Source organism: Neomonachus schauinslandi, chromosome 9 (assembly GCF_002201575.2).
Source record: "Neomonachus schauinslandi chromosome 9, ASM220157v2, whole genome shotgun sequence".
NCBI lineage: Eukaryota > Metazoa > Chordata > Mammalia > Carnivora > Phocidae > Neomonachus > Neomonachus schauinslandi.
The window spans coordinates 83,706,970-83,730,689 of NC_058411.1; the positions used below are offsets into that span (position 1 = coordinate 83,706,970).

At 39.2% G+C, this 23,720-nt stretch overlaps 1 protein-coding gene across 1 annotated transcript in view; it reads right to left on the minus strand.

Moving 5' to 3' along the window:
* Nucleotides 1–2,674: 2,674 nt before the first annotated feature.
* UBR1 (ubiquitin protein ligase E3 component n-recognin 1) overlaps nt 2,675–23,720 on the minus strand; it is a 150,696-nt gene continuing 129,650 nt past the window's right edge. The window contains exons 44-47 of the mRNA XM_021695652.2: nt 21,660–21,737; nt 15,432–15,602; nt 6,722–6,823; nt 2,675–5,642 (exon numbers count right to left, since the gene is read on the minus strand). Coding sequence (XP_021551327.2) covers nt 5,501–5,642; nt 6,722–6,823; nt 15,432–15,602; nt 21,660–21,737 — 493 coding nt within the window. The 3' untranslated portion in view covers nt 2,675–5,500. The remainder of the gene's footprint in view (nt 5,643–6,721; nt 6,824–15,431; nt 15,603–21,659; nt 21,738–23,720) is intronic.

The window sequence follows — 23,720 nt, forward strand, 5'->3', positions numbered from 1 at the left end:
AGTTCTATTTTTAACTTTTTGAGGAACCTCTATACTGTTCTTCAGAGTGCACCAGTTTGCATTCCCACCAATAGTTTAAGAGGGTTCCCCTTTCTCTGTATCCTTGTCAGCATCTGTTGTTTCCTATGTTGTTAATTTTAGCCATTCTCACAGGTGTGAAGTGGTCTCTCATTGTGGTTTTGATTTGTATTTCCCTGATGATCAGTGATGTTGAGCATCTTTTCATGTGTTGCTAGCCATCTGGATGTTTTCTTTGGAAAGTGTCTTTTTGTCTTCTACCCATTTCTTAATGGGATTATTTGGTTTGGGGGTGTTGAGTTTGATAAGTTCTTTAGAGATTTTGGAAACTAACCCTTTATCAGATAATGTCACTTACAAATATCTTCTCCCATTCAGAAAGCTGCCTTTTAGTTTTGTTGACTGTTTCCTTTGCTGTGCAGAAGTTTTTTATCTTGACGAAGTCCCAATAGCTCACTTGTGCCTTTGTTTCCCTTGTCTCTGGGGATGTGTCTAGTAAGAAGTTGCTACACCCGATGTCAAAGAGGTTGCTCTCTGTGGTCTCCTCTAGGATTTTGATGGGTTCCCATCTCACATTTAGGTCTTTCATCCATTTTGCATACAATCTGAACTTTCTCTTACCCACAGTATTACTGCCACTCTCAGTCTGGTTTCCGTTTTTAGCAGTTTTCCATGGGGTGAGGCTCTTTCTGTAATGAAGGCAGTATTTAATGGTTATTTATAAGAATGTAGAGGATTTAGAATGCCAGCACCTTGTTTGATTCTCTCAAGACTGAGCAGTTTTTCACCCATGCTCACAGCATGTGAGGACTTCAGTTAGTTCTGCTGGTAATTCTCAGTCCTGAGTGTCCATTTTTTCTATTGAATGGGTTTCTTCCCACTCAGGGGTGGTTAGCAATTTCTCAGTTCTGCAACTTTTTTTTTTTTTAAGATTTTATTTATTTGCTTATTTGAGAGAGAGTGAGAGAGGTAGCGAGAGAGAGCAGGAACAGGGGGAGAGGGAGAAGCAGGCTCCCCGATGACCAGGGAGCCCGACGTGGGACTCAATCCCAGGCCCCTGGGATCAGGGCCTGAACCGAAGTCAGATGCTTAACTGACTGAGCCACCCAAGTGCCGCCAGTTCTGCAACTCTTACTCAGTTTCCCCTTTCACTTTCCACCACTTCCACTGCACAGCTTTGCTGCTGTTGGTGCTTTGAATATATCTGCCCATACTTGGGAGTTCATGGAGATTTCCCGCTGCCTTGTTTTGTTAAACTTTGGGTTTTTTCTTTTGTTATCCTGGTTAGTGTACATGGTTTTCAGGAAGAATTTTGAGGAAATTCAGAAGCTGTACTCTTGATGTGATTATACCACTTAACTCTGGATATCTTTTTATTAATGGTGCTCTTTGTTGTACATAAGTTTTAATTTTAAGAGGGAGGGAGGGAAAGAGAGAGAGAGAGGAGAGAGAGAGAGCACTCGCTCCCATGGGTGGGGAGGAGCAGAGGGTGAGGGAGAGAGAGTCTTAAGCAGGCCCCATCCCCAGTGCAGAGCCCGATGCGGGGCTTGATCTCACAACCCTGAGATGCTGACCTGAGCTGAAATCAAGACTCAAGATGTAACAGACTAAGCCACCCAGGTGTCCCAGAAGTTTTAAATTTTAAAGCAAATTGTGAAAATTTGCCTGGTTGTATGACTTGTTTTTCCTAGTAGCCCAGCTACTCTAAGTATGGAGAAGACTCCATAGTGACCTCTTCCTGCTAATTCCAAGTGCCTTGTATTTTCATAACCAAAACACTTTCTTCATTGCCTTCAGTGCTACTACCCTCCCAGAATATTGTATAATCTTAAAACTAAAGCAATGACTTTTTGTTTTAACTCTAGTTACCCTTTCCTTAAATGAAAGCTTATACAGAAACTCACAATGAAATAACACAACTATCCAAGTTTGGCACTTTTCCCCCTCGCTGATCTACTTTTCTCTCTGAGGCTCTTTGGCACGTAGACTAAAATCACTGAGGTAAAAAGAAAGCAAGCTCTAAAATTTAAGGGTACTGGTTTAGAAACAGGAGATCATAATGGTTTTGTAAAGGCTCAATCTCGGGAGATTCTGATTCAGGATCAAGGGTGAAATCTGGACATTTATATTTTGTTAATGCTCTTTAGGTGATTCTAACACTGTCAAGTCTGAGAACCATTAACTAGATTTATGCTGTCCAATATAGTAGCTACTAGCCACACATGATGATTTAAGCTTAATTAAAATTAAATGAAATAAAAAATTCAGGTCCTCAGTTGCACTAGCCACATCTCAAAAAGTTCAATAGCTGCATGGGGACAGTGACTATCATACTGGAGTGCAAACAGAGAACACTGCCATCATTGCAGAGTTCTCCTGGACAGTGTTGCTCTAGACAGTTGTGTCCACAATGGGGTGTACATACCCAAAGAGATGCATAGATTCACCTGGAAGTTTTTAAATAGAAATATTCTGTTTTTCAGCTGATTTTTTAAACCTCCATTTTTGGGCAATCATTTATAATACATTAGTACTGTACTGAATATAAAAAATTCTCTCTCTATATGTATAGTGCATGCTTAAAAGTTATTTACTGATGGAATGTATGGTCAGAAAGTTTGACCATTACACTATGTCTTTTATTTTATTTTTAAAGAGATTTTTATTTATTTGTCAGAGAGACAGAGAGAGCACAAGCAGGGGGAGCGGCAGGCAGAGGGAGAGGGAGAAGCAGGCTTCCCGCGGAGCAGGGAGCCTGATATGGGACTCCATCCCAGGATGACAAGATCCCTGGGATCACAACCTAAGCCAAAGGCAGATGCTTAACCAACTTGCCACCCAGGCGCCCCAATACCTATGTGTTTTAAAGAATTTGTCTGGGCTGGCAGAGGTAACATTTAATTAGAGCTCCTTTCTAGGTACAGATTTTTATACTTCAAACCCAAATCCCCAAACATGAGAAGTCCCTTTTTTCTTTGTAAATATACACATATATTTTATTTCAAAAAGCACAAGAACATTATACAAGTTTTAAATTTACATTTTGCAATAAAAGATATCAATATATGCATTATTTGTATAACTTCATCATGGATGGAATTTGAATCAGTGGTATAAACATGTTGCAGTCACTAGATATAGATCATCATCACAGTGAACCAAATGCATAGTTGTTATGAAATGACAAATGACCACTAACAGGTGAACTCACAACCCATACACCAGCAAAATAAATTAATTATACAGATATATGTTTTTCTTCACTCTATCATTAAAATTCCTGTCAGCCCCTCACCAAAAACATTAGAAAAACACAGTTTTGGAGCCATCCTGTTGAACCAGTTCCTCCACATACTACACTAATGAAAATAAAGTGACTTTTTGCTCATTTGTAAGTAAACTCCATAAGCATGATTAAATTGTTTGCAATGATGAAGGCAAACCATTATGATATTTGAATATAATTAGAAATCCCTAGGGCTGGGGGCAGCACTGAGACACATATTCATCTCCAGTGCAGGGGTCTGAGTCAATCTCAAAAGTGGAGCTCAATATGAAATGTGTTCTTTGGCAATGAAGGTCTGACTGGCCATTACAGGGTAGTCCCTCTGGCAGCTTAAGAGCTTAACCCCAGGGTTTATGAAGTGAATATAAAAAGACTAGAAATAAAAAGTCAGTTTATCTTTGCTAAACCGGGGCCAATCAGGGCAGAAGTCAGCATCTTCTGTTGCCTATTCTGGCTCAGATTTCCCAGACAATCCACCCATTATTTCTATCAGAAATAAAGGGAAATGTTCTAATCATTTAATCATACTGGTAAATTGGACAAGCTGAATACTGAATTTTCTGATCCTCACTCATCACTTGTTACAAATTGTTCAGTGGAATTGTATCTGTTTCCTGATACCTTCTGAATAATAATTATTCAAGTAGATAATCATGATTGTGATTCTGATGCCTGTTCATGCCAATCCTTTACTGCAAAGCCCACCTTTTCTTTACATAAAAATACCAAAAAATCTAACCCCAAATGTGCATCATCACTTTGCAAATGTATTTTTATTTGTTTGCCTTTGCTGAGCAAAAAGAAGATAGGAAAACATTCACACACATATAGGACGATAGTCACCAAAGGCAAAATCAGATGGTCTTTGAATGCATCTTTCAAATTCCTAACATTACTCCAGAGACAACAGAAGCTAAAATGGAAGGTTTCAATTCATCTTCTGTCTGCTGTTTATATCACAAGTTCTCGATATAAAAAGTTAAAGCCCAAAATCAAGAAGTCTATGCACACATTTTGGAGAACTCTATTATTTATAAACAAGATGGCTCAACCACAGCATATTATAACAGGACACATGACCACTGATCACATGGCTTTTTTGGTTGTCTGTACTAGTCATAAAACCAGAGTTTATGAAAAGGTTGCACACAGATAACAATTGAAGGATTTATCTTTTACAAAGACATAGAAAGTTACAGAATTGGCTTCAGTCTGATTGTTCTAATTGACAGCTGCCATGCTCCATTCATTGGGGGAATTTTCTTATCCTCATTCTAGAGATAGCTTATATCAGAACTGCATCAGGTTTTTAAGAGTCAAATAGGATGGTGCCACAAACAAGAGATAAGTGAACTCATTTTAGAAATTTGCCTTTGGAAAATAGAAAGTATAGTTTCAAAACTCAGCAAAGCTATTTGTGGTAAGAGGTGAGGACTATAGTTTCTTTGGCCCATGAGGGATGAATAATGAATACATTATCCTATCCTATCCTGTTCTTGAGGTCCACAGTGCGAAAAAAGCTTTTCCACACTAGCAGAAATTTTCCTTAGAAATGGCAACTTTGCCCAGAGAAAGATTTGTTTAATTTCTGGCTGAAACAGTAAGTGGCACAGTAGAGGTATTTCCTTAAAAGAGAAATAATAAAAAAAATTTACTCTTTTGGAAACTTTCTCAATTGAAGTATACTGCATGGTTTCTGCAATTCCTGTTTAGCTGCAAGGAAGACTACCACAGATTAGAGTCCTGTCAGTGTTCCAACATCAGCTAAACTAAACCTGGGTGTGTGTGGGAAATACCAAATACAAAACTGTAGAAGAGTTAACCAACATATAAAAACGTCCACAACTGCTTAATGTGACTACATTTACCAGGTGAATGAAATGAAATGAAGTGGGACAGATTAGGAAGGGAAATGAGTTTTCTGGAGATAGCAGAATCAGACACTTGGGGTAAAGAAGCATTTTTTAGTGTTCTGGAACATAAAACAGATTAATCAATGTCCTTTTTCTCCTTTAAGCATATTTTCACTAATTGAAAGCAATACTCCGTTAAGGAATATTTTATTGATGTATGTGAATCTGGACATAGAGCAAAAGACCCTCCAACCCCTCCCCAGCCCTCAGAAAGATCTCCATAATTTTGAATCAGTCTTCATTACTGTCTTCATTTGTGATTGTCCCAAGGCAGAGTTGAAGCTCACAATAATTGCCAGTTGAATCCAAATAACATCTGATTAGTTTCCTGGCTCCTAGCAATCTCTTCTATAATGCAGTGTTGTTGCCACACCAAATGGAGCTTCCGGTACCGCTCACGAGATAAATGAAGGGGGTTGCCCCTCCTTCAGGAAAAACAAAACAAAACAAAAAAAACCCAACACGTAAGTTCAAATCAAATAACTGCCACATCTTTATTGCCTAAATTAGTTCACACTCTTGAGATGTTCTTAGAGCTGGGAGGAATCACCACGACAGAGTTTTAAAAGGGATATTCTCCCTTCACCACTAATCACCATGAAATTAATAGATTACTTAGCTGATGAAGCAGAAATTTACTCTTTGCTTATTCAGAAAATAGGCAAAGTATATCATAGGCATTATGAGACCCCGTTTGAATGTGAGGTTTATAACATGAAGCAGCTCTATTCTTTTTTTGGGTAGTCTGATGGGGCTTTAATGGCTTTTGGCCTCATACAGTTTATTTAGCTTTGATTTCTGGTCTTTGTATAGTAGAGATTAAGTCTGAGGTATAACACTAAGCCCTCAAATTATATTCTGATGCTCAGAAATATTTGCTTATTGTTGTCCTTATGACATAACAAATTTGCTGGTGATTAGCAACTATTTAAACAAAACTACTCCACATCAATCCTAAGGTTGTACAGTTTGTAACACTGCAGAGCAGCTAACCCGAAATGACTAAAGTTTGGCTGTTCCAATTATGGAGAACTATGAGATTCTCATTCTGGAGGCACTCAAGTGTCTCAGCTGGTTGGGTATTTTCAAGGTGCCTAATTAAGTAAAAAATTCTGCTTCTTCTCACCTTTCTGGAACAACCCAGATCTTATCCTCAGTCATTGACAAAGCACCATTCAGCTATTTTCTCCCTTAATCCAAAGACCATCCCCATACTTAAACCTTCTAAGTAATTCTGAAGAAAGGCTGATTAAAAATAACATAACATTCAAACATTTGGATGGCTTGTATCTTTCATTTTAGGAAAGTATTACCCTCACATTCTGGAGAAGCACAAAGTTGTTCAAAATTATGTGCTACATTTAGAATGGTATCATCCTTAATATTTTTAATTTGCACCTATTTAAAAATATCTCTCAATATTTAGCATCAGTTTCTGTGTTTAAAGAACTGTTACCGTCCATGTACAATAATGTGACTAAAATGAAAAACAAACCAATCTTACTTCAGGCCAGGGTCTGTTTCTCCATATTCATCCAAGTAAGGGGCTGGATAGGCACAGCCTCTGGCTTTACCTTCAACCAGGACTACTCTGCATTCTCGGATTCTGAAGGACAAAACAGTAACAGGAAATATTATTAAGTGCATATATGCAAATGATAGGCACTACATCAAAGTTAATCTAGAGAAAAGACATGGCCAATATCTGTTAGGAATTCAGTATAAAGACAATAAACAGACAAATAGACTAAATTGTATTTTGTCTAAATAAAAGAGAGTGACCACTGCTATTTTTATTGAAGTTATGGGAAAGTATCAATGGATTTAGGGAAATGGGACCATTAATACTGACTGAATATATTGAAGAGAAGAAGGAAGCTGTCCTACTTGAGCCATAGATACCCTGGAAAATGATGGCCGGGGTTGTTTCTGTTGTTTCCTGACCTACAACCTAGAGTGGGGAGGGAGCTTAACAGAAGGACAGAACAACATCTCTTGTTCTGATAACGGTGGGACAGAAAGAAGGTCAGCTAGGGAAGTGTCAAGCCATTTCCGGTTAGAGCCAGCCTCCAACAGTGCAGATTATAAAGAACCACCGCCACTGTGAAGTTACTTGGGACTCTCATTGCCTAGAAATGAAGCTATAGAAAGAATGTTTGTGTGCATGTGTACAGAAGGGATAAGTACCACAGAGTAACATGAAATAAATAGTTGGAATAGGTAGTGGCTTTATATGCTGTATATTTCCTAAAAGAAGAAAATAGGTGTTTGGGTGTGGCTTCTATGAATTCATTACCATTGTTCCAACGGAAGCCTACAAACAATAATTATATATTCCATAGTTAGTGAGATATTTGCTTACATAAACGGAAACTACGTTACATGGGGAGAATGGAAAGAAAAAGCACACGTCTCCACTTTGAATCCTATTTCTCTCAGGGAACTTGTACTCTTCTTTCATAAACATATTGTTCCACTCTCAGCCTTTTACTGAGAAACCAGGGAAAACAATGGTTGCTTGATAGAGAAAATGAAGAAAATGAACATATTCAAAGGACAACTTTGTATAGGTACTTTTTAAATATAAATGTTAAGACTCCAAGCCCTTTCACCACACCGGAGTGTTACACAACACCAGAGTAATTAATACAAACTCTATCATGCTTAAAATATACCACAAATAATTAAAATGTGAACAGAATCCTTTTTTTAAAAAAACTTATTCTGTAATTCTTTTTTTTTTAGTTTTTTATTTAATTTTTTATTGTTATGTTAATCACCATACATTACGTCATTAGTTTTAGATGTAGTGTTCCACGATTCATTGTTTGTGCCTGACACCCAGTGCTCCATGCAAAACATGCCCTCTTTAATACCCATCACCAGGCTAACCCAGCCTCCCACCCTCCTCCCCTCTAGAACCCTCAGTTTGTTTTTCAGAGTCCATCGTCTCTCATGGTTCGTCTCCCCCTCCGATTTCCCCCCATTCATTCTTCTCCTCCTGCAATCTTCTTTTTTTTTTTTTTTTTTGGTCTTAACATATATTGCATTATTTGTTTCAGAGGTACAGATCTGAGATTCAACAGTCTTGCACAATTCACAGTGCTTACCAGAGCACATACCCTCCCCAGTGTCTATCACCCAGTCACCCCATCCCTCCCACGCCACCCCCCACTCCAGCAACCCTCAGTTTGTTTCCTGAGATTAAGAATTCCTCATATCAGTGAAGTCATATGATACATGTCTTTCTCTGTTTGACTTATTTCGCTCAGCATAATACCCTCCAGTTCCATCCACGTCGTTGCAACGGGCAAGATCTCATTCCTTTCGATGGCTGCATAACATTCCATTGTATATATATACCACATCTTCTTTATCCATTCATCTGTCAATGGACATCTTGGCTCTTTCCACACTTTGGCTATTGTGGACATTGCTGCTATAAACATCGGGGTGCACATACCCCTTCGGATCCCTACATTTGTATCTTTGGGGTAAATACCCAGTAGTGCAATTGCTGTATGGTAGCTCTATTTTCAACTTTTTGAGGAACCTCCATACTGTATTCCAGAGTGGCTGCACCAGCTTGCATTCCCACCAACAGTGTAGGAGGGTTCCCCTTTCTCCACATCCCAGCCAACATCTGGCATTTCCTGACTTGTTAATTTTAGCCATTCTGACTGGTGTGAGGTGGTATCTCACTGAGGTTTTGATTTGGATTTCCCTGATGCCGAGCGATGTTGAGCACCTTTTCATGTGTCTGTTGGCCATTTGGATGTCTTCTTTGGAAAAATGTCTGTTCATGTCTTCTGCCCATTTCTTGATTGGATTCTTTGTTCTTTGGGTGTTGAGTTTGATAAGTTCTTTATAGATTTTGGATACTAGCTCTTTATCTGATATGTCATTTGCAAATATCTTCTCCCATTCTGTTGGTTGTCTTTTGGTTTTGTTGGCTGTTTACTTTGCTTTGCAAAAGCTTTTCATCTTGAAGTCTCAATAGTTCATTTTTGCCCTTGCTTCCCTTGCCTTGGGCGATGTTTCTAGGAAGAAGTTGCTGCGGCTGAGGTCGAAGAGGTTGCTGCCTGTGTTCTCCTTTAGGATTTTGATGGACTCCTGTCTCACATTGAGGTCTTTCAACCATTTGGAGTCTATTTTTGTGTGTGGTGTAAGGAAATGGTCCAGTTTCATTCTTCTGCATGTGGCTATCCAATTTTCCCAACACCATTTGTTGAAGAGACTGTCTTTTTTCCACTGGACATTCTTTCCTGCTTTGTCAAAGATGAGTTGACCATAGAGTTGAGGGTCCATTTCTGGGCTCTCTGTTCTGTTCCATTGATCTATGTGTCTGTTTTTGTGCCAGTACCATACTGTCTTGATGATGACAGCTTTGTAATAGAGCTTGAAGTCTGGAATTGTGATGCCGCCAGCTTTGCTTTTTCTTTTTCAACATTCCTCTGGCTATTCGGGGTCTTTTCTGGTTCCATACAAATTTTAGGATTATTTGTTCCATTTCTTTGAAAAAAGTGGATGGTATTTTGATGGGGATTGCATTGAATGTGTAGATTGCTCTAGGTAGCATTGACATCTTCACAATATTTGTTCTACCAATCCATGAGCATGGAACATTTTTCCATTTCTTTGTGTCTTCCTCAATTTCTTTCGTGAGTATTTTATAGTTTTCTGAGTACAGATCCTTTGCCTCTTTGGTTAGATTTATTCCTAGGTATCTTATGGTTTTGGGTGCAATTGTAAATGGGATCGACTCCTTAATTTCTCTTTCTTCTGTCTTGTTGTTGGTGTATAGGAATGCCACTGATTTCTGTGCATTGATTTTATATCCTGCCACTTTACTGAATTCCTGTATGAGTTCTAGCAGTTTTGGGGTGGAGTCTTTTGGGTTTTCCACATAAAGTATCATATCATCTGTAAAGAGTGAGAGTTTGACTCCTTCTTTGCCGATTTGGATGCCTTTTATATCTTTTTGTTGTCTGATTGCTGTGGCTAGGACTTCTAATACTATGTTGAATAGCAGTGGTGATAGTGGACATCCCTGCCGCGTTCCTGACCTTAGGGGGAAAGCTCTCAGCTTTTCCCCATTGAGAATGATATTCGCTGTAGGTTTTTCATAGATGGCTTTTCTGATATTGAGGTATATACCCTCTATCCCTATGCTCTGAAGAGTTTTGATCAAGAAAGGATGCTGTAATTTGTCAAATGCTTTTTTTGCATCTATTGAGAGGATCATATGATTCTTGTTCTTTCTTTTGTTAATGTATTGTATCACGTTGATTGATTTGTGGATGGTGAACCAACCTTGCAGCCCAGGGATAAATCCCACTTGGTCGTGGTGAATAATCCTTCTAATGTACTGTTGGATCCTCTTGGCTAGTATTTTGGTGAGAATTTTTGCATCCATGTTCATCAGGGATATTGGTCTGTAATTCTCCTTTTTGATGGGGTCTTTGTCTGGTTTGGGGATCAAGGTAATGCTGGCCTCATAAAATGACTTTGGAAGTTTTCCTTCCATTTGTATTCTTTGGAACAGTTTCAGAAGAATAGGTATTAATTCTTCTTTAAATGTTTGGTAGAATTCCCCTGGGAAGCCATCTGGCCCTGGGTTTTTGTTTGTTGGGAGATTTTTGATGACTGCTTCAATTTCCTTAGTGGTTATAGGTCTGTTCAGGTTTTCTATTTCTTCCTGGTTCAGTTTTGGTAGTTGATACATCTCTAGGAATGCATCCATTTCTTCCAGGTTATCTAATTTGCTGGCATAGAGTTGCTCATAATATGTTCTTATAATTGTTTGTAGTTCTTTGGTGTTGGTTGTGATCTCTCCTCTTTCATTCATGATTTTGTTGATTTGGGTCATTTCTCTTTTCTTTTTGATAAGTCTGGCCAGGGGTTTATCAATCTTGTTAATTCTTTCAAAGAACCAGCTCCTAGTTTCGTTGATCTATTCTACTGTTCTTTTAGATTCTATTTCATTGATTTCTGCTCTGATCTTTATGATTTCTCTTCTCCTGCTGGGTTTAGGCTTTCTTTGCTGTTCTTTCTCCAGCTCCTTTAGGTGTAGGGTTAGGTTGTATATTTGAGACCTTTCTTGTTTCTTGAGAAAGGCTTGTATTGCTATATACTTTCCTCTTAGGACTGCCTTTGTTGCATCCCAAAGATTTTGAATAGTTGTGTTTTCATTTTCATTGGTTTCCATGAATTTTTTAAATTCTTCTTTAATTTCCTGGTTGACCCATTCATTCTTTAGTAAGATGCTCTTTAGCCTCCATGTATTTGAGTTCTTTCTGACTTTCCTTTTGTGATTGAGTTCTAGTTTCAAAGCATTGTGGTCTGAAAATAGGCAGGGAATGATCCCAATCTTTTGGTACTGGTTGAGACCTGATTTATGACCTAGGATGTGATCGATTCTGGAGAATGTTCCATGGGCACTAGAGAAGAATGTGTATTCTGTTGCTTTGGGATGGAATGTTCTGAATATATCTGTGAAGTCCATTTGGTCCAGTGTGTCATTTAAAGTCTTTATTTCCTTGTTGATCTTTTGCTTAGATGATCTGTCCATTTCAGTGAGGGGGGTGTTAAAGTCCCCCACTATTATTGTATTGTTGTCAATGTGCTTCTTTGCTTTTGTTATTAATTGCCTTATATAATTGGCTGCTCCCATGTTAGGGGCATAGATATTTACAATTGTTAGACCTTCTTGTTGGATAGACCCTTTAAGTAGGATATAGTGTCCTTCCTCATCTCTTATTACAGTCTTTGGTTTAAAATCTAATTTGTCTGATAAAAGGATTGCCACCCCAGCTTTCTTTTGGTGTCCATTAGCATGGTAAATGGTTTTCCACCCCCTCACTTTCAATCTGGGGCTGTCTTTGGGTCTAAAATGAGTCTCTTGCAGACAGCATATCGATGGGTCTTGTTTTTTAATCCAATCTGATAGCCTGTGTCTTTTGATTGGGGCATTTAGCCCATTTACATTCAGGGTAACTACTGAAAGATAGGAATTTAGTGCCATTGTATTGCCTGTAAGGTGACTGTTACTGTATATTGTCTGTGTTCCTTTCTGGTCTATGTTGCTTTTAGGCTCTCTCTTTGCTTAGAGGACCCCTTTCAATATTTCTTGTAGGGCTGGTTTTGTGTTTGCAAATTCCTTTAGTTTTTGTTTGTCCTGGAAGCTTTTTATCTCTCCTTCTATTTTCAATGACAGCCTTGCTCGATATAGTATTCTTGGCTGCATATTTTTCTCATTTAGTGCTTTGAATATATCCTGCCAGTCCTTTCTGGCCTGCCAGGTCTCTGTGGATAGGTCTGTTGCCAATCTAATGTTTCTACCATTGTCGGGTACATATCTCTTCTCCCGAGCTGCTTTGAGGATTTTCTCTGTCTCTGAGACTCGTAAGTTTTTTTTTTTTTTAATAGTTTTCTTTTTTAAAGATTTTTATTTATTTATTTAACAGAGAGAGAGAGAGAGCACAAGTAGGCAGAGCAGCAGACAGAGGGAGAGGGAGAAGCAGGGTCTCTGCTGAGCAGGGAGCCCGATGCGGGGCTCGATCCCAGGACCCTGGGATCATGACCTGAGCTGAAGGCAGCCGCTTAATGACTGAGCCACCCAGGCGCCCTGAGACTTGTAAGTTTTACTATTAGATGTCGGGGTGTTAACCTATTTTTATTGATTTTGAGAGGGATTCTCTGTGCTTCCTGGATTTTGATGCCTGTTTCCTTCCCCAAATTAGGGAAGTTCTCTGCTATAATTTGCTCCAATATACCTTCTGCCCCTCTCTCTCTTTCTTCTTCTTCTGGGATCCCAATTATTCTAATGTTGTTTCGTCTTATGGTATCGCTTATCTCTTGAATTCTGCCCTCGTGATCCAGTAGTTGTTTATCTCTCTTTTTCTCAGCTTCTTTATTTTCCATCATGTAGTCTTCTATATCACTGATTCTCTCTTCTGCCTCATTTATCCTAGCAGTTAGCGCCCCCATGTTTGATTGCACCTCATTAACAGTTTTTTGATTTCGACTTGGTTAGATTTTAGTTCTTTTATTTCTCCAGAAAGGGTTTCTCTAATAACTTCCATGCTTTTTTCAAGCCCAGCTAATATCTTTAAAGTGATGATTCTGAACTATAGATCTGACATAGTACTAATGTCCGTATTGAGTAGGTCCCTGGCAGTCGGTACTACCTCTTGTTCTTTTTGTTGAGGTGATTTTTTCCGTCTTGTCATTTTGTCCAGAGGAGAATAGATTAATGAGAGAACAAAATGCTAACAGGGTAACAATGTCCCCAGAAAATATACTCTAAACAAATCAGAAAAGACCTGAAGCAGGGGGAAAAGAAAGGGAAAGAGACAAAAAAGAAAAAGAAAAAAAAAAGAAAAAGAAAAAGATAAAGATAAAAACAAACAGAAACAGAACAAAACAAAAAAAAAACCAGAATATAATCAAATATGATCAGGCTGGTACATAGATCAGTGCCACACACAAGATTTTGGGTGTATTTTGGTCTGTTAGAAGAAAGTGCCTCCCAAAATTTTAAAGAAAGAAAAACTTATATATGTACAAAAATAAGGGTTGATATGATGAAGGGATGGAATATGACTGTAAAGATGAAAATTATAAAAAATTTTATAAAAGGAATTGATAAGAAGTTGTTTGAAAAAAGAAAGAAGAGGATTTAAAAAAAAAAGAAAAAAAAGGGAGAGAATGTGATCAGGCAGGGGAGTAGAAAAAAACCATACACTAGAGATTTAGGGTATGTTTTGATCTGTTAGAAGAAACTATCTCAAAATTTTAAAGAGAGAACAACTTATATATATATATGCCAAAAATACAGGTAATTACTACGAAGGGATAGAATGTGACTCTAAAAATGAAAAATAAAAATGTTTTTTAAAAAAGGGTTTGATAAGATGTTGGTTGAAAAAGGGAAAAAGAAATATAAAAAAAAACTAAAGAAAAACTAAAGAATCATGGTAAAAAAGCCATGGATTCTATGTGCATTATTCCCCTAGCGCTGGAGTTCTGCCATTCTCATTGATGGGTAAACTTGGTCTTGGCTGGCTGTTCTTGCTGATCTTCTGGGGGAGGGGCCTGTTGCCATGGTTCCCAAATGTCTTTGCTGGAGGCGGAATTGCCCCGCCCTTGCCTTCCGGGCTAAGTAATCTGCTCGGGTTTGATCTCCGGAGGTTTTGTTCCCTGCAAGCTTTCCATACAGCTTTGGAGGCTGAGAGTGAAAACGGCAGCCTCCCAATCTCCGCCCCGGAGGAGCCGAGAACTCGGGGCCCCGCTCCTCAGTGCACCCCCAGAGAAAAGCAGTCACTCACTCCCGTCTCCCCGGTCTCCAGACGCAGTCCGTGCTCACCCATCCTGTGACTGAGCATTTCTATCTCTGGCACCTGACCCCATGTGGAGTCTCCAAACCCAGCAGATCCCTGCGGTGCACTCCCGCGCTGCTCCTCTCAGGGGAGGAAGGGAGTCTCCCCGGATCTGCCGCTTGTTGGGTCCCTGCTGGAGGAGCAGTGGCCTGACTGTGCCGCAGATCACGGTTTATGACAACCCCGAGCTGAGAGCCCACGCCTCGGCTCCGTCTCTGCAGCCAGCTTCCCCGCTCCGATACCTGGGAGCTCTGCCGCACTCAGGCACCCCCGTCTTTCTGTGACCCTGAGGGTCCTGAGACCACACTGTCCCGCGAGGGTTCCACCCCCAACTTAGCCACCGGAGTGACGTCCCTCAGCGGAGCAGACCTCTAAAAGTTCCGATTTTGTGCTCCGCGGCTCTATCACTTGCCAGAAGCGGCCGACGGAGGCCCCTCCCCCGCCATCTATCCTCCCAAATATCGCCTCGGATTCACTTCTCCGCACGTCCTACCTTCCAGAAAGTGGTCGCTTTTCTGTTCAGAGTTGTTGCTATTCTTTTCTTCGATCTCCTGTTGAGTTTGTAGGTGTTCAGAATGGTTTGATCCCTAACCAGCTGAATTCCTGAGACCAGACGAAATCCAAGTCTCCTACTCCTCCGCCATCTTGCTCCACCCCAGTTTATTCTGTAATTCTGTAGTATCTTCTCAAATGCAATTTCATGTGAATAACTGGTCTATACTCTAACTTCTGATAGACCATTTCCTATCAACATAGTGTCCCACCATAATAGCCTCCAGATTGGATCCAGATTCCTTAAGTTCATTATAAGCTTTCAGAACACTCACTACTCACTTTAAGAAAATGCAGACTCCAGCTCCACAGTGAAGTGCATGAAAAATGCAAGCTCCAACCTCTTCCCCATTCACAATTTCTTGGCAGCAAATGTTCTGAGAACACAGTATGGCTCCACAGAAAAGACAGAGGACAGGGTGCTTTCGCTCATCATCTGCAGACCGTGGGCACCTCAAAGGGGAAGAAAACATTCAGTATGGTGGAGAAACAATAAAAGCATGATATATCCAGTTAGCAATGAATTGTGTTCATCACTGGCTGCTTTGCAGCAAAGAAAGCTCTTAAAACACAAGAAATTCATTAATTCATTCACTCATTCATTCATTCATTCAGAGAGGGAGAGAGAAAGAGAGAATCCCACGCAGGCTCCATGCCCAGCGTGGAGAGCAGGCTCCATGCCTATTGCAGAGCCCGATGCAGGGCCCCATCTCACAACCCTGACATCATGACCTGAGCTGAAATCAAGAGTCAGATGCCTAATGAACTGAGCCACCCAGGCAGCCCAAAACACAAGAAAACATTTAATTAGATCATTCCCCTTTAATAAGGCCTTAACAAAAAAAATCTCCTGATTAATCCACAGTAAGAAAACGTATTATTAAATATACAGTGTCCTGATAATTCCCATAGTTTGGCAATTAAATATGCCTTGAGATTGAGATACTTTGATAGAATCTAGTCTTCATCTGACATGACCAATTTATAGTCAACTCCCTCCACTGGACTGGTTTAGTCAAGCTTAAAGTCCTCAATATTAGAGGAATATGACCCTGTTAGGTGTACTTTTTTTTTTAATCACAAATGTGCAGTAAGGGTTTAGACACATTTCCTGTCCATTATAAGTATTGAGATCTTTAGGGTTGAAATGAAAGACTGTAGTCTTAGAGTTCATACACCTCTATCTGGGAAACAAAGCAAGTCTTTAGGAAGGAAAAAGTGACAGAATTGACTTGCTTGAATTGAACCAAGTAGTACACTGAGATGTACCATTTTACACAGTAGTATGCTACAGCCTTGCTATAATGCCCCTCAAAGAGGGGTATCACTCTCTGAATTAAAGCGATAGTGGCTATCTTTTAAAAAAGAAGCTTTCTACACTCCTCTCTCTGCCTTATAATGGACATATTAGAAACATCAAGAATTCCTTTATTTGGGGAGTAATAAATAAATGCAACCACTAAGTTGAGATCCAATGTGGCTTATAATGGGGTCAGAAGAAAGAGCACCAAAAGAATCTCCATCTCCAGTAAGGTATTAACAGTTTATTCTCTGATCCCTCATTTCTCAGGTAAGATAAGAAAATCACTGTCCACACAGGAGCAGAAGGACCCTGTGCGTAGGTATTCCACGCCTATCTCCTGGAGATGAGGAGGCTATTTTCACTTCCAGGGGGAAGAACATAATTTTAGCTCTTTTTGGATAAAGCCAAAATCTTTCACTTTTCGCACAGGATGGCTGAGTCCTAGTCACTAATATCCTATAGAGGAAAATAGGGGTGATACCTAAAGTATAGTAACTGGGCAGCTTACCCTCCTACAGTAGAAATGGCTCAGTCTTAATGGAAACTGGTGGTGACAATAAAACTGGAAGAGATCATAAGATTTATTTTCACTTTACTTGAAACCAGTATGTAGTAATATCATCCAAGGGGCTCTTCACTGTGATTAATGACTAACACTCTTCTCAGATCCTCCTAAGAGCCCACAGTGATACTCTTTAATCCTGGGAAGATAACATCTATTCACTGGGATTGCAATACAGCCCTAAAAATAGGAGAATCATGGAATTCAGAGCTGGATGCAATCTCTGAAATCCTCTAGCTCATGTTTTTTTTTTTTTTAAGATTTTATTTATTTATTTGACAGAGACATAGCGAGAGAGGGAACACAAGCAGGGGGAGTGGGAGAGGGAGAAGCAGGCTTCCCGCAGAGCAGGGAGCCCGATGCAGGGCTTGATCCCGATCCCAGCACCCTGGGATCATGACCTGAGCCGAAGGCAGACGCTTAACCGACTGAGCCACCCAGGTGCCCTCATCTAGCTCACGTTTTAAGGGCTGCAAGGTAAATGGCTCAGCCATTTCTTTAGGTGGCTGAACTTAATCTGCATGGGACAAACAGCAAGGGAACTAACACTAAGACCAATTCTATCTTGTAACAGAGGCGGGAGTATGGGCTGCCCAAGCCCCTGCTGGGCCCGTTAAACTCCCCGGCTTCAGGGTTCAAAGCAATGGTTATAACAGAATAGGAAAATTTCCTTAGACTTCTGTAGGGCAGTGATTCTCAGAATGGGCCACATAAGGGCTCTTCAAACCCTCAAAATGATGATAAACTGCAATCCCTTTCTTTGCCCCTTCAAATGACAGCAAGTTATTTAACATATGACTAAGGACTACAATAGTCACTTTGTACGCCAAGGCAGTTCATTAGAATTACTAACTGGTACCCTTAAAGCAAAATTTAAGAGTTATTTATGTTTTCTGAGAGCTCTAATTAAGTTTATTAAGAAGTTTGGCTGCTGTACGATGCTTACTTAATATTACAAAACTCCTAACTGAGCTTTGGAATTCCTGCAATTTGGGGAAGAGATGCTGTATTACCAGTATATCATCAATGAAGTCTTGAATAGGTTTTGATTTTCAGACTGCTGAGATTCTTGCCTTTTATTTTTTTAAATTTTTTTTTAAAGATTTTATTTATTTATTTGACAGAGAGAGACACAGCGAGAGAGGGAACACAAGCAGGGGGAGTGGGAGAAGGAGAAGCAGGCTTCCCGCAGAGCAGGGAGCCCGATGCAGGACTCAATCCCAGGACCCTGGGATCATGACCTGAGCCGAAGGCAGACGCTTAACAACTGAGCCGCCCAGGCGCCCCAGATTCTTGCCTTTTAATTACAAGTTACTGCTAATATGTCATCATTATTAATGATTTGCTATGGGTGGTGGTGTGATGTCACCTCAGTGTCAAGGATACATAATTGCATCAATAGTAATTTTAGCCTATTATTTTTAAGACATGATGCATTGTGATTCAAATATGAAATATTCACACACCAATGGCTAAGGTGGGTATGAATATAATTTCTCCATTCAGGGACATTATATTGGTGGTGTGCAGCTCATGAATTTATGTTATTTGAATAACTTATATCATATTATAGCAAGGTAAGTGTAAACTGTTAACTTTATAGGATATTACTTTAGCATATAGAATCATGTGTTTAAGCTCATGCTGTTTTCTTACAAAAGCAACTAACAGGTAATTCATACATGATATTAGTAATGAATATAATGTAACTTGTTTATTGTACTTCTTATTAGTCATCATCCAGATTTTTTTTTATTTGAAAGTAATCAGTGAAAGGGAAGAGGAAGATGAAAGAAAGTCTGAGAAACACTGCTTTAGTGTGGTGTTTAATTTGATTGAGGTAGGGGGGAACACGGTATCAGAAAAGGCTAAGGAGGTGTACTATTCTCTCTAGTACCCAGGTTTAAACTTGAGCCACAATGCTATTACCTGTTTTACTGTTACTATGGGATTCCATATAAGATTTTGCTTGGGAGAAAAAGGGTTCTTCAGTGTTATTTCAGTGAGGATATGGTCACCTCACTGTAATGTACATAAAATGGTGCTAAAGAGATATGTATAAAAGATATTTCTAAGAGAACTACTTGTTTATGAAGTTGAGAACAGTGTTATTTCAGTGGATGGATGTACTGACCACAATTCTACACGTAAAACACTGTTTAAAGATACATGAATAAATGATGATTCTTAGAATGCTAAAAGAAAAAAAAAAAAAAGGCTCCTGTAGCTTTAAAAAAAAGTTGAGGGGAGATATCCTATAAGATGGTAGAGTTATGAGCTCCAGGAATTGTTTCCTTTACCAATACAACTGTTGATCTGGCAAGAACTGTCTGAAGCAACTATTTTGGAATTTGGAATCTAGGTGAACACTTGCAGCATCCACAGCAGTGCTTAACGAAGAGGCTGGAAAATTTCAATGAATTTTGGCTTTCTTTGTAGTGGCTACCACCTCCTATCCCCCAGCCCTATAGCAGGTAGCTATGGGGGTGGTGGCTTGCTGGTGCCAGGATGGGTAATAGAGACATTGGCCTCAAAAATCATGGTTGTGTGTTTAGTTCTGCCTGGCAGCTCACTGAAGGGCTGATGCAGAGACTGGCCATTGTTTCAACCCCTATGGGCTGAAGTGACTTTCTTGGCAGTGATGGTAGAGGGAATTTAAAGAGACAGAATATTCTTTATATTTTCTTCTTCTCTTCACTTTTCTTACTGGATCCAGAAATTTAAGGAAATCTGTCAGTTCACTGGCTGACTGCAGAGATAATGGAACAGAGACTTCGGTGAACACACAATACGAAATACAGTCTTTGCAAAAAAGAGTTTGGAAAAGTCACTGAAGAGACACCCGTAGCCTTTATCAAGCAATGGTGGCAATTCTTGGGGAGGGGGTAGAATCTGATTTAAAGAGCTACTACAATAATCAAAATGTCCAATTCTCAACAAAACTAACAGAGCTTACAAAGAAGCAGAAAAGTATGGCCTATTCACAGTCAAAGCAACACTGAAAAAGAAAAAGTTGGAAGGCTGACAGGTTAAATTTCAAAACTTACTACAAAGCTATGGTAATTTAAAAGTGTGGTGTTAGCATAAGGATAGACATATAGACTAATAGAATAGACTTTAGAAAGAAACCCAAACATCTATGACAAACTGATTTTCAATGTGGGTGCTGAGATTATCCAATGAGGGAACAAAGTCTTTTAAAAAATGGTGCTGGAATAACTGGAAACCACATGAAAGAAAGAATGAAGTTGGACCTCCTGTCTCATTCCAAAAATTAACTCAAACAAATCCACAGTGTAGGGGTGCCTGGGTGGCTCAGTCAGTTAAGCCTCTGCCTTCGCCTCAGGGTCCTGGAATCGAGCCCACATCAGGCTCCCTGCTCAGCGGGGAGCCTGCTTCTTTCTCCCTCTCCCGCTCCCCCCTGCTTGTGCTCTTTCTCTCTAATAAATAAATCAAATCTTAAAAAACAAATCCACAGTCTAAATATAGAGCTAAAACTACAAAACTATTGAAAGAAAACAAAGGGGTAAATCTTCATGACCTCAGATTTGGCAATGAAGTCTTAGTTTTGACACCAAAAGCACAAGAAACAAACAAAAAAATAGATAAAATGAACTTTTATGTATTGAAAACATTATGAAGAATATGAAAACACAACCTATAGAATGGGAGAAAATATTTGCAAAATAAAAATCTGATAAGGGCTGAATATCCAGAATATACTGAAAGAGAACAGAAGAGGCCACCCCAAAATATGCCACTTTGGCATACAGATTATTTTGAATTAAAGTTACCTAAGAAACAGCAGGTGCAAAAAGGACACTCTGACCCTCTTTCCTCCCCTTCAATATAAAGAACTCTTACAACTCAACAACAAAACAGACAGTCCAATTACAAGATGGACAAAGGACTTGAACAGACATTTCTCCAAAGAACATATACAAATGTCCAACAAGCACATGAAAAGATGTTTAAATGCTCATCAATAGATAAACGGATAAACAAACTCTGGTATATACATACAATGGAATATTATCATTGTTATTTTTAAGATTTTATTTTTAAGTAATCTCTACACCTAACATGGGGTTCAAACTCACAACCCTAAGATCAAGAGCTGCATGATCCACCGACTAAGCCAGCCAGGTGTCCCTGCAGTGGAATATTACTTAGCCAACAAAGGACTGAATACATGCTACAACTTTGGATGACCTCAAAAGCTATACTAAGTGAAAGAAGCCAGACACAAAAGGTCATATGTTATATGACTCCTTTTATAGGATATATCCAGAGTAGGCAGATCCACAGAGACAGGAAGCAGACTATTGCTTACCAGGGGATCGGGAAAGAGGGAAATGGGGAGCAATTACTTAGTGGATACAAGGTGTTTCTCTGGCATGGTGAAAAAGTTTTGAAACCAGAGAGAGGTGGTGGTTGCACAACACTGTGAATACACTAAATAGCACTAAATTGTATACTTTATCATCATTAATTGTTTGTTTTATGGTTCTCACCTCAATAATAAGAAAGAAATTGACAATCACTGTTGTAAAGGATGCTCTGTGGTCACTTTAAAAAAGTCTACTAGTGGTGGTGCATACCAACTGCAAGCTTAAACATTTTTTAGAAATATATTTCTTCTTACCTGAAATGAGAAGCTTGATTTAGGAGACAGCTATAGTCATCAGGAAGCTCTATCAAACTATTTCTTTTTCTAGGGTATCTAGAAATGTAATTTAAAAGACAATTTTACTTCTGAGTAAATAAGCCCATGCCAAAAACTGACCAAGTAGAGTATTTTAAAAATAACAAAAGGATCCATACTTGAAACCCACAGTAATTCCTCCTGTTGACTACATTAAATCCAAGTTTTTCAGCCTAGAATTTCAAATCTTTCATCATCTGGTTTCCTTTCCAAACTCAACTTCCACTATTTCCTAAGACTAAATTGTTCTAGCTAGATTTCCATGATGGCTAGGAAGGTAATATAAAGAACACAGCCTTTGAAATCAGACAGACCTCGCTACAAATCCTAAATTCTCTGATATCTGACAAGTCACTGAACCCTAGCCTGTATTTCCTGGTCTGTAAATAGAGGATGGACATATTATATTTTCTCAGCCATAAGGCATACCATCAATTTAATAACACATTTTTGAGATGGTGGGGAGAGAGAAATATAAAGACTCATGCTGATTTAAGAAATGTTAAATATAAATAATAGTATGGAGGAACCTCACAGCCGTTGAAGACTCAATAAGATATTGAAGTGGAACATAATACACTTAGTACTTGAAAACATGTTTGCAAATATTATTATTCATTCTTACCACACAATACAGATACAATAAAAGCCTTGCATGCATGCCCTGGGAACATCATCTCAATCACGTGGAAATTCTATCCTCAAACCCCAATTAACTTAAATTCTTTTTTTTAATTATTATTATTTTTTTATTTGAGAGAGAGTGAAAGCAAGAGAGATCACAGAGGCAGAAGGAGAAGCAGACATGCTGCTGAGCAGGGAAAGCCTGATGCGGGGCTTGATCCCAGGACCCCAAGATCATGACCTGAGCCAAAGGCAGATGCTTAACAGACTGAGCCACTCAGGCGCCTCCCAGATCAACTTAAATTCTATAATTTCTTCTAAGTTCAGCTAAAAATTATCTCCTTTAAGACTAACTTTGCATCATTAAGAATCTTTTACTCTTTAAATTTCTATAGCATTAACAATATATTCCATATACTATTTTATGTCTTTAGTTTATGTACATAATTAGGTTGTAAATTACCCATGACCAAAAAGCTGTGTTAGGTCTTTTAACTCTCCTTAAGTATTTTATTTTATTTTATTTTATTTATTTATTTTTTTTTTTTAAAGATTTTATTTATTTATTTTAGAGAGAGAGAATGAGAGACAGAGAGCATGAGAGGGAGGAGGGTCAGAGGGAGAAGCAGACTCCCTGCTGAGCAGGGAGCCCGATGCGGGACTCGATCCCGGGACTCCAGGATCATGACCTGAGCCGAAGGCAGTCGCTTAACCAACTGAGCCACCCAGGCGCCCTCTCCTTAAGTATTTTAGCACCATGCTGAGGAAATAGTAGTTCTCTAAAAGGCACACAATGAACTGAAATAAAGGGAAAACTGTGTGAGATTAACAGTTTTAAAATAAGTACTCATCTTTTAAACTTTTCTCTCTTTTCTTGGTGATGTGAATACTACTGTATTTAAGTTATAAAAGCCGGATCTATAATCTCTAAATCACTAAAGTTGGGTTAGGAGTAGGTAGCATATGTACATTTACAGTAAAGGGGAAGTTAGTTCAAGGGGTAAGAAAGATGAAAAGAAAAGGTGGCAAATGCACATTGTGTCACAATGTTTGCTTTAGCCATGGAAAAATGGTACTGATGTTAGCATTTAAGGTTGGGGGTCAATTGCTCTGCTTGTTTACTGATGCAATTCAACTGGAATAAAAATCAGACACATACATAACAGAAAGCAGGCCCAGGAGAGGATACAAAGAGAATAAGCATGCAGTCTGGTCCCTGGTGAGTTTACTGTTTAGTGCTTTGTGGCGCTGGCAGGCACACATGCACACACACAGCTGAGAGGATATTACTAGAGCAGACTTGCAGGAGGAGGTCACATTTGAATTTGTCTTTGAGGGAGAGGTGGATTTTGATTGAGACATAACTTAAGGGAGATA